Raw genomic sequence first — 12,275 nt, forward strand, 5'->3', positions numbered from 1 at the left:
TTCAGTTGTCAACAATAATGGTTTCTGTAGAGCTTTGAGCATTTCACATGCCAGAGTTCTGCTACACTAACACTCAATATACTATTTTGATCAACCTCTTTATTCAAAATATGACTTCTTGTAGAACTTTATAATCTGAGATCTTGACAATCTAAATCTAGTACATTTCTTCACCTATCATTTATAGTTTATATCTAGTTGGTTTTTCAATTTCTAAATATCTCTATGTGATATGAATACTTGATACGTTTTATACATTTTGCAGTTATTTGCATTTGATTAATTGACTCTGCTTATTATTTACTGGTGTAGAGCTACGGTGGCTTCTGTGCAGTTACCTATATGAGTTTTGCTCCAGAAGGCCTAAAGTCTGTTCTCCTAACTGGTGGGATTCCACCAATTGCAAAGGGTTGCACTGCAGATGTTGTATACAGAGCCTGTTTTGAACAAGTTGTGCATCAAAATGAGAAGTACTATAAGCGGTTTCCTCAAGATGTTAAAGTTATTTGTGATCTTGTAAATTATCTGGCCAAAGCTGAAGGTGGAGGGGTTAGTCATATTATTTAAATTCTACTCTTTTTGATTTCCTAATATTTCTTTAACTAGAGCATATTAGTTTATATCTGAATAGGTGTCTCTTCCATCTGGAGGTATTTTAACCCCAAGGGGATTGCAAACTCTTGGACTTGCAGGGTTAGGTTCTGGTGGTGGTTTTGAACGTCTACATTACATGTAAAGGAACAATCTAGTTTTAACTTCTGACACCTTATCATTCATATCATGGGCTTAATGTATTTTTACTACAGGTTTGAAAGGGTCTGGGATCCTGAACTAGTTCCAGGAACGGGGAAGCGGATAAGTTACTATTTCTTGAAGGCTGTAAATATCATTCTTTGCACTTTTTTCCAGTTTGTTTTATCATAATGCATAATATATTTGAATGCATGCTCATTTTTTTCTTATACTAATTTTTCTTGTGTATGAGCTCTGCAATGGAGAAAAAGCTATAGTTATTCTTTGGTGCTTTCTGTGGTGCATGGATCATTTTGTGTTGTTTTTAGTTCTGCATGTTTTTTCTCTTATTAATGACTTTTCTATGTCAGAATGTACTGGTAGGCTGCTCAATTTGCAATGATTGACTTTGTATCCTTCTGACAGTTTGAGAGCTGGATAGACTTTGATACAAACCCACTCTATGCTCTTTTGCATGAATCAATTTACTGCCAGGTGACTAGGGTTATCTCTAACTAAAAGAGTTTCTTTAGTTGACCAGATGTTATAACATATTAACTTCATGCATGTTTTTATAATTTATTTTTTTTTGTTGCTTGTTCCTGTTTTTGATGTAGGGAGCTCCATCACAATGGTCTGCACATAAAATAAGGGGTGAATATGATAGCATATTTGATCCAATCAAAGCTGCAACAGAATGTCGTCCTGTATTTTTTACTGGAGAGGCAAGTGTTGGTCATGCAGAGGCTAGGCATTTTTTATTGAAAAATCATGGTTGATCTTAATCTTCACAATAATAAAAATATTGTTCATGAAGCAAAGTTTCTGAAGTAGATAGTATGAGTATTTGTGAGTTTTTTAAATCAATTTGTAGAACTTTATTGTGGAACCCCCAAATGCATTTAAGTGATGTGCAATAAAGAAATACTGATTTCAGTTAACTGTCAATAAACATATAGTTGTGGGTATTTTACCAAAATCTATGCTACATCAGTTAATTGAGATCCTGCTTTATGCAGCAATCTCAGAGTTGTAGCAAGCTAATTGAATTAAAATCATTGCCTGGCGATACCAGAGCATTTTGTCTTTCTGGACTCCAGTGTCATGTTGGGCTAATGAAGCTTGGTTGTTGAAAATTTTTGGGCCTAAACATTGAGTTCTAGGTAAAATGGCCTTATTTACTAGATTTTAACATATTTTGGCTGTACTCTTGTCCCTGGTAAAAATGTTGCAGCATCAAACATTTTAAAAACCAGGGGATTTGTTGTATGAGACCTCATGATCAACTCAGTCCTCATGGTGACTTGGAATAAGTTGCTTTAGTAGATGGCAACTGTAATGTCCTTTTTGTTTAGTAGGAAACAAGGTGAATCTCTAATCTTATCATTGTATGATTCATGCATGTGAGTAATTTCTTAGGGGCTACACTCAAAAGCCTTATCCATCCTTCTTTGCCCTTCAGTTTTGTCACTGTTAGTCAACAAGAAGAATCACTGATGCAAGAGCGAGTTTGTAATCCTACCCTATACAAGCTCTGCTTGCTTTGGTTGCACTAAAGTTCTTGACTAGGAAAGTTGTTTGGTGCTTAAATGGTTATTTCATTCAAGGATTGAAATTTTATATCAAGTTTCAAGCTTCGCTCGGTACGGTACGGTACCTATCGTATACCGAGCGGTACACCTAATTTAGGTATAAAATCATTCAAAAATACCTAAAAATAAAAAAAATTAGAATAGGGTTTTTAAGTTAAGAAATAAATATAGTAATAGTATAAGTTTAGCAAAATCAATATAAATTAGGTAAGAATAGTATCATATATCTTTTTCGGACTTTGAGGAATAGCTTTGTACAAGGTTCGTATTTCAGTCCATTATGGATTGTCCTTCTGTAAATATTGAAATATCTACAGAAAAATCATTTGAATTATTAGACTATTTTATTATAATATAAACGCTACAATTCAAATGAATTAAATAATCACATATGTAGATATACCTGATTGCTGATTCTACCACCAAAATAAACAACGGGCCTTCATGGGTGGTGGATCTAATGATTTAAAAAGCGTTAGGCGCCAAAAGGCACCACGGTTCAAAAATGCCCGAGGCGCTAGGCGCTCGCCCGAGCAAAGTGAGGCGCTAAAATATAAAAATATATAATATAATTAATAAATATAATTATTTAAAATTTTAAATAAAAATATGCTATTAAATTAAGGCGACACGGTTCAAAAATACCCGAGGCGCTAGGCGTTGGCCCGAGCGAAGTGAGGCGCTAAAATATAAAAATATATAATATAATTAATAAATATAATTATTTAAAAATTTAAATAAAAATATGCTATTAAATTAAGAAAATCTAAGATACAAAATCATAATATCATATTAACAAAAAGTTTCAAAATTCAAAATAATAAAATTTTACATCAAAGTTATTCATCTTAATTAATATTATCGTCATTTTCATACAAATCATCTTCATTGAATTCGTCCTCTTCCTCTTGTCTTTCGACTCCTTCATCAAAATATTGTTTCATTCTCTATGTCTTCAACAATAGCAGGAGCCGAGCTTAATGCTTTTGCACTCATTTTTCTCTTTGTCATCTATCTTGTATATATTTGTAATTCTCCAGCACCTGAAGCTCTTGCCACATCTCCCCATGTCAATTTATCATCTTCAAATATAAGCTCGTCTTCGGTATCTTGCAAGTTAGCACCCATTTCTCCCACCAACCACTCATTTGAATCATCAATATCTTGCAATGAGATTGAATCGATTCTATTTTGTAAATCATGACGAGCCTTCAAAGCTTGATTATATTTTATGTAAACAAGATCGTGTAATCGTTGATGTTCCAACATATTTCTTCTTTTTGAGTGAATATGTCATGTCATATAATTTAAAAATATATTAATACATCTATCTAAATAAATAAATTAATTAAAATAAAAATATTTAGTAATCCTTACATGTTCAAAGATACTCCAATTTCACTCACAACCCGAAGCACTACATGTCAAACTAAGTACTTTGATAGCAAATTGCTATAAGTTCGGGGTGGAATTTCCAAATAGATTCCACCATTCAACTGTAAAATTTATGTTATTATTAGCAATAACATAGTAACATACTATAGATAAAATTAATTATATCAAATTATTAATACCTGGAGCCGTAGTTGTCCTGGATCAAACGACTATTGGAATTCCAAAAAGACCATCGACATTTTTATATAAAGATAATTAGCGAATAATCTTATCTTGCACCTCAAGGCTTGAAACTAATCTTGCAACGCATTGATATAACCCATCCAAAACTTTTACATCAAACCTAACAAAATTCAGTGTTTAAATAATATCCTGTTGCATGTAACGGATGATGAAGTTAACAATTCCATCTTTCGTCAATGATTGTAAAATTTTTTTCATATTTTTTTTCATTTTCATTAAAAGATCTTTTAATCGTCTCATTTGCTCTATCCATATAACCTTATAAATATATTTCATTACATGCTTATTTTCATTATCCACTAACCAAAGGACTCGAACAAGAGAGCCCATTACCTTTAATATATAAACTACATGATTCCAAAAGGATGACATTAAGATGATATCAATAGCCCTCTTGCCTTTTGCTTCTTTTGCCCATTTGCTTGTCACCCATTTCTCAGAGGTAAACATGTTTCTCGGATTATGTTTTTGACGATGCACGCTCTGTAATGTCAAGAATGAAGTTGCAAATCGGGTGACACCATATCTCACTAATTCTTTGTTCCCTGTGAATTCTCTCATTATATTCAAAGCCCCAATATGATTATAAAGAAATTCAACAATAAAAATTATCCTTTCTAAGGTTTTATTGATATCTAAGATCTTTCCAATATCCTCCAACATTAAATCAATACAATGTGCCGCATATGGAGTCCAATATAAGTGTTGTTTTTTTTATTCAAGCAATTTACCTGAGATAGAGGATAACAAAAATAATAAGACTTAGGAGTTTAACGTATTTAATTGAAGATAAAAAATTAAAAAATTTAAAAGATGAATATTACCAACTAATACATAGTTGTTTCCATTGTCGGTTATGATTTGAATGACATTTTGTTCTCCAATTTCTTTCACGAACTTATCAAGTAAATCATATATCTTATCTCCAAATTTTACAAAAGATGAAGTATCTATTGATTTTCACAAACATAGTCCCTAAAGAACAGTTAACCATAAAATTAACTATACTCCTGCGCCTCCTGTCAGTCCAAACATCTAACATAATAGAGCAACCATGTATTGCCCATGATTCATTATGACCCATTAGTAAGTCATTTGTATAATTCAACTCTTTTTACAACAATGGAACTTGCATCTCATAATAACTTAGAGGTTTTAATCCCACACTATATCTTCCAATAGCTTCAATCATTTTCTTAAAACTGTCTAAACGAGTTGTACTAAGGGGAAGACCAGCCTGATAGAAGAAGCAAGCAATATGCTGAATTGTTCTTCCTCTTATTTCTTTATCACAAAAATCATTTATATTTGTTTGTGTAAATTTTGAGCCTCCTGCTTACCGTTGTTGCTTTTGTGATCCTTGAAACATATATAAATTCATCGGTTTTTTTTTACCCTTCTTAGTACTCAATAACTTCTTTTCCTTTTTTGTCGTATACTTTTTTCTTACTTGGGTTAATACTCATACTCATAGAATAATCTTCTTCATCCCTAAGATGTTCAACATTGTCTTCTGGTAAATTCCCATAAGATTAATTCTTTTGCATCTTCTTTTCATTCATATAACTCAGCAACTCTTCTTTTACCTCAGGTGGACACTTTTTGCAAGCTGCTGCATTCTTGAAATTTCCTATCAGATGTTGTTTTGCACGAAAAATACCCACCTCTAGTAGTCTTATCGTAGAACATGCAAGTCATTGCATTAGGATCTTTCGGATCCTTTAGATAACTATACTTCCATGCAAGATCTTTTTTTGATGCTATTGGAGACTCTATTGAGTTGCTCTGTACACTTGCCATTTATCCTGAAACCTAACCATAATTTCAAATAAATAAAAATTAATAGTATTAAAATCAAAATAATAGTGTTATACTGTATACAGTTAACAGTATTACTGTATACTGTTAACAGTATATAGTATAACAGTATACTTTCGATTTCGAAAGAGAAGCGAAAGAGAAGAGAAGAGAAGAGGGTAAGGGAAGACCGAGGGTTCTGAGAAATGCGGGAGCGGTAGTGGTAGCGGCAACGGCGAGCGACGACAGTGGCAGTGGCAGCAGCGAGCAGCGAGAGCGGCAAGCGGTGATAGAGGCAGCGACAGCGGCGACAGTGGCAACGGCAGCGGTAAAAGCGAGCAGCGAGAGCGGCGAGCAGCAACAGTGGCAGCGGCAGCAGCGCGCAACGGGAGCGGCGACAGCGGCAGCGGTAGCGAGCAGCGTGAACGACGAGCAGGGTTAGGGTTGGGGAAGTCGCGCTGATATCGGTGCTTTAGTTGGTTCGATTGAACCAACTAAAGCACCGGAGATCGAACCAGACCTAAATCGCTGGTTCGGTCACCTGGTTTAGCCCAGGCGCTCGCCTGAAGCGCCCGGCGCTTGGGCTTGCCCGAGCACCTAGGCAAGTCGCCTGGAAATGAAGCGAGGCGCTCGGGCCTAGCCTCACCTCGCTCGAGTGCCTAGGCGAGCGCCCGAGCGCCTTTTTAAATCACTAGGTGGATCGGGGTCCTCAATCCTATACATCTGCATATCAATATGATATGTTTATTGGACCCAATCATGAAATTGATCCCATGACATAGTGTATTGATACACCGTATGCAATTGGTGCATCAATGTGGTGATGATCGTAGGTTGATCGTTATGAATCATATTTGTCCAAGACAACTCCTGAGGCATATATTGGTGAATGTTAGAGCTTCTACTTTTGCTACTGATCTGTTGCTTTGTATCATACTGTTGCTCGAAGAAGTATGACCAATTATCACTGTATTGCTATTGGCCGTATGATTCTCCATAATATGATGGTTGTGAATATGATGAGCTTCGTTCTATATCTACATCATGTAGGTTCTATCGTATCTGCTCAAATTCATCCACTGTCTTCCCCTTCCGTGCATAAACTTGACAAGTACTAGTGATTTAAAAAGGAGCTCGGGCGAGGCGAGGCCTGAGCGCCTCGCTTCATTTCCAGGCGACGCACTTCAAAGAGGCACTGCTTGGGCGCTTCGGGCGAGCGCCTGGGTTAAACCAGGCGATCAAACCAGCGTTTTAGGTCTGGTTCAGTCTCTGGTGCTTTAGTTGGTTCAATCGAACCAACTAAAGCACCGATATCAGCGCGACTTCCCTAACCCTAACCCTGCTCGTCGTTCACGCTACCGCTGTCGCTGCTCCCGTTGCTGTCATTGTTGCTGCTCGTCGCTCTTGCTGCCGCTGCTCGCTTTTACTGCTGCGGCTGCCACTGTCATCGCTCGTCGCTCCCGCTGCCACTGCTCGTTGCTGTCGCTGCCACTGTCGTCGCTCCCGCTCCCGTTACTCGCTGTTGTCGCTACCACTATCGTCGCTCGCCGTTGCCACTACCACTGTCGCTCCCGCTTTTTTCAACACCCTCGATTTTCTCTTACACTCTTCTCTTCTCTTTCGCTTCTCCTCTTTCGAAAGTATACTGTTAACAGTATACTATATAACACTATTATTTTGATTTTAATACTATTAATTTTTATTTATTTGAAATTATTGTTAGGTTTCAGGATAAATGACAAGTGTACAGAGCAACTCAATAGAGTCTCCAATGGCATCAAAAAAAGATCTTGCATTGAAGTATAGTTATCTAAAGGATCCGAAAGATTCTAATGTAGTGACTTGCATATTCTACGATAAGACTACTAGAGGTGGTATTTTTCGTGCAAAACAATATCTGGTAGGAAATTTCAAGAATGCAGTAGTTTGCAAAAAGTGTCCACCTAAGGTAAAAGAAGAGTTGTTGAGTTATATGAATGAAAAGAAGATGCAAAAGAAGGAATCTTACGGGAATTTACCAGAAGGCAATGTTGAACATCTCAGGGATGAAGAAGATTATTCTATGAGTATTAACCCAAGTGGGAAAAAAGTATACGACAAAAAAGGAAAATAAGTTATGAGTACTAAGAAGGGTAAAAAAGGACCGATAGATCTATATATGTTTCAAGGACCATAAAAGCAACAAGGGCAAGCAGGAGGCTCAAAATTTAGACAAACAAATATAAGTGATTCTTGTGATAAAGAAATAAGAGGAAAAACAATTCAGCACATTGCTCGCTTCTTCTATCAGGTTGGTCTTCCCCTTGGTACAACTCGTTTAGACAGTTTTAAGGAAATGATTGAAGCTATTGGAAGATATGGTGCGGGATTAAAACCTCTAAGTTATTATGAGATACGAGTTCCATTGTTGCAAAAAGAGTTAAATTATACAAATGACTTACTAAAGGGTCATAAAGAATCATAGCCAATACATGGTTGCTCTATTATGTCAGATGTTTGGACTGACAGGAAGCGCAGGTGTATAATTAATTTTATGGTTAATTGTTATTTAGGAACTATGTTTGTGAAGTCAATAGATGCTTCATCTTTTATAAAATCTGGAGACAAGATATATGATTTACTTGACAAGTTCGTGGAAGAAATTGGAGAACAAAATGTCATTCAAATCATAACCGATAATAGAAGCAACTATGTATTAGTTGTTAATATTCATCTTTTGAATTTTTTAATTATTTTATCTTCAATTAAATGTGTTAAACTCTTGAGTCTTATCATTTTTGTTATCTGTCTCAGGTAAATTGCTTGAATAAAAAAGACCACTTATATTGGACTCCATGTGCAGCACATTGTATTGATTTAATGTTGGAGGATATTGGAAAGATCTTAGATATCAAGAAAACCGTAGAAAGGGTATTTTTTATTGTTGGATTTCTTCATAATCATATTGGGGCTTTGAATATGATGAGAGAATTCACAGGGAACAAAGAATTTGTGAGATATGGTATCACCCGATTTGCTACTTCATTCTTGACATTACAGAGCGTACATCATCAAAAACATAATCTGAGAAACATGTTTACCTTTGAGAAATGAGTGACAAACAAATGGGCAAAAGAAGCAAAAGACAAGAGGGCTACTGATATCATCTTAATGTCATCTTTTTGGAATCATGTAGTTTATATATTAAAGGTAATGGGCCCTCTTGTTTGAGTCTTTCGGTTGGTAGATAATGAAAGAAGCCTACAATGTGATATATTTATGAGGTTATGGATAGAACAAAGGAGATGATTAAAAAGTCTTTTAATGAAGAAAAATATGAGAAAATTTTTACAATCATTGACGAAAGATGGAATTGTCAACTTCATCGTCCCTTACATGCAGCAGGATATTATTTGAACCCTGAATTCTTTTATAAGATTAAATCTGTTGGGTTTGATGTAGAAGTTTTGGATGGGTTATATCAATGCGTTGCAAGATTAGTTTCAAGCCTTGAGGTGCAAGATAAGACTATTCGTGAATTATCTTTATATAAAAATGTCGAAGGTCTTTTTGAATTCCAATAGTCGTTCGATCCAGGACAACTACGTCTCCAGGTATTAATAATTTGATATAATTAATTTCATTTATAGTATGTTACTATGTTATTGCTAATAATAACATAAATTTTACAGCTGGTCTATTTGGAAATTCCATCCCGAACTTACAGCAATTTGCTATCAAAGTACTTAATTTGACATGTAGTGCTTCTGGTTGTGAGCGGAACTGGAGTGTCTTTGAGCTTGTAAGGATTACTAAATATTTTTGTTTTAATTAATTTATTTATTTAGATAGATGTATTAATATATTTTTAAATTATATAACATTACAGATTCACTCAAAGAGAAGAAATCGGTTGGAACATCAACGATTACACATTCTTGTTTACATAAAGTATAATCAAGCTTTGAAGGCTTGTCATGATTTGCAAAATAGAATTGATTCAATCTTATTGCAAGATATTGATGATTCAAATGAGTGGTTGGTGGGAGAAATGAGTGCTAACTTGCAAGATGGCGAAGACGAGCTTGTATTTAAAGATGATAGATTGACATGGGGAGATGTGGCAAGAGCTTCAAGCGTTGAAGAATTACAAATATATATAAGATAGATAACAAAGAGAAAAATGAGTGCAAAAGCATCAAGCTCGGCTCTTGCTATTGTTGAAGACATAGAGAATGAAACATATTTTAATAAAGGAGTCGAAGGCCAAGAGGAAGAGGACAAATTCAATGAAGATGATTTGTGTGAAAATGACGATAATATTAATTATAATAAATGACTTTGATGTAAAATTTTATTGTTTTGAATTTTGAAACTTTTTGTTAATGTGACATTGTGATTTTGTATCTTAGATTTTCTTAATTTAATAGTATATTTTTATTTAAAATTTTAAATAATTATATTTATTAATTATATTATATATTTTTATATTTTAGCGCCTCACTTCGCTCGGGCGAGCGCCTAGCGCCTCGGGCGTTTTTGGACCGTGGCACATAGTGCTTTTTAAATCACTGACCAGTACCTTGTCAAGTTCCATGATCTGAATCTTGGGTGACATGTATAAAATATTGCTCCTCGGTCCATGCACCACCCTCAAGTTATGTAGACGAGACCAACGACTGCCCGACATCGCCGCCATCATCCGTCGAGCCATTGCTGTCCGTGTTGCTGTCATGTCTCTAGATCGAGCGAGTTGCTGAATGCGATTGTGAAGGTGTCTCGTCGCCCGACTTGATTCTTTCTAACGATGCGACTGATGCTACTGCCTTCCCCTTTGCCTTTGCACGCTGGGCGGACAGATTGTAATCGTTGGGTGTACATAGTTCCTCGAGCAGTTTGACTTGATGTTGTTTGATTCCTGCCACGTTGTGATCGAGGGGGATTTTCCATCTGCTGGGGTTGTACTTCCACTTCTTCTATGCCTCGATGATAAAATGCAAAAGACGCTGAGGATCTCTCGCCTCATCAAGTAGAGGATCCTCTTGGTTCTCTGTTGCTTCAACAAATCTAACATCGGCTCTGAATCTTCATTCTAGAATTGGAGGTCGATGGGATCAATATATAGTTCCTCTAGCTCCTTATCCAACTCAGCACATCGTAACCTTAGCCGCATGTTATAATGGACATATACCAATTTCTCTAACTGTCTATAATAGAGTTTGTTGTGGACCTTCGTGTGAATCAATGCAAACGTTTACCAATTACGTTCGCAACTACTAGATATTGTCATATGTGAAAGTACACGAACGACAACCTTCCTTAAATATGGTGCATCCCTTCCAAATTGTAGCCACCGCTCGACTGCAAAAAGATATAAATAAGATTTTATTAGCATAACAAATAATTAACATCAAATATAATCGATAATCAATATGTGTAACTTTTCCTTACCAGGATCCATAGTGTAACGATACGATACAGCTACAACGTCGGAGAATGAACCAATTGTTTCTCGAAATAATCGACCCTCTATAAGAGTATCGGCTACATTAGTAGTGTTTGGCAAGAGTCGATATATAACATTTCGTAGTGTCATTAGTAAATCATTTTGCGTCCCAAGAGCATATTGATATTGAATTGCTGGGTTTATATAATATGCTGCAAGACATAATTTTGTTAATATGATTTTTTATTATATAAAAAATAATAAATTAAATTATTCTGAATATGAATTTACCTGCATTATGAATATCTTGATCCATATGAACTTCGGTCTGACGATCAATGATCCGTACGTATTGGTCGGCCTTAAAATCATTTTTGAATGCTTTCCCTACCTCTTCTCTTGTTGAAATCAGTATATTTAAGATACGACATTTGTAGACGCTTGTCCATATCGACCTTGTGGGAAACAATATAACGTGGTTCTACACCTTTTATGATTTTTGTCGCAGACTCCCAAAATCTGGAGGAAAGAATGGACTTTTTTATCTTTTTTTCATCGCTCATTCTCAAATATCTGGAATTAGACCACTCTTGTTTTTGCCTTCAAGCCATGTCTTTTTTGTTGTAATGACTTTAATGCAATAAAATTGGTAGTAAACCAAGTGACTTCAGGTCGGAGTATCTCACCGTTTACATACTTTTGCATTAAAGCGTGGACCTAATGATGATTATATATAAACTTTATAATTGATTGTGCTCGAGCTGCACAATTCTTGACCGCGTTCAGCTCACAAATATCCTTCAACATTAGATCTATGCAATGAGCTACATATGGAGTCCAAAACAATGTTTTTCTTTTTTCCATCAATTGCAAATCGGCCTTCTTGAAATTCGCTCCATTATCGGTTATTATTTGGACAACATACTGTGGTCCGATCTTCTCTACTGTAGTGTTCATCAAGCTCTTATTGTAGTTTGCATTTTGGATCTTTTCATAAGCATTAACTAATTTATGATGCACCACTTTTCTATTGCAATAGACAAGAAAGTTGATGATACTCATTCTTGTTGGTCCTGTCCAATTGTCACACA

General features: G+C 35.6%; 1 protein-coding gene across 7 annotated transcripts in view; it reads left to right on the forward strand.

The window, feature by feature from the left end:
• LOC103988720 (uncharacterized) overlaps nt 1–12,275 on the forward strand; it is a 29,098-nt gene that overhangs the window by 11,557 nt on the left and 5,266 nt on the right. For 6 of the 7 annotated variants that reach the window (XR_001978834.2, XR_001978835.2, XR_001978837.2 and 3 more), the window contains exons 4-8: nt 313–549; nt 632–732; nt 807–879; nt 1,159–1,227; nt 1,350–1,457. Coding sequence is in view for 1 of the 7 variants with exons in the window: in XM_009407337.3 (XP_009405612.2) it covers nt 313–549; nt 632–732; nt 807–879; nt 1,159–1,227; nt 1,350–1,457 (588 nt within the window). In the remaining 6 variants the exon portion in view is untranslated. The remainder of the gene's footprint in view (nt 1–312; nt 550–631; nt 733–806; nt 880–1,158; nt 1,228–1,349; nt 1,458–12,275) is intronic. The other variant, XR_001978838.2, reaches the window with a different exon arrangement.

This window comes from Musa acuminata, chromosome BXJ1-6 (genome assembly GCF_036884655.1).
Source record: "Musa acuminata AAA Group cultivar baxijiao chromosome BXJ1-6, Cavendish_Baxijiao_AAA, whole genome shotgun sequence".
NCBI lineage: Eukaryota > Viridiplantae > Streptophyta > Magnoliopsida > Zingiberales > Musaceae > Musa > Musa acuminata.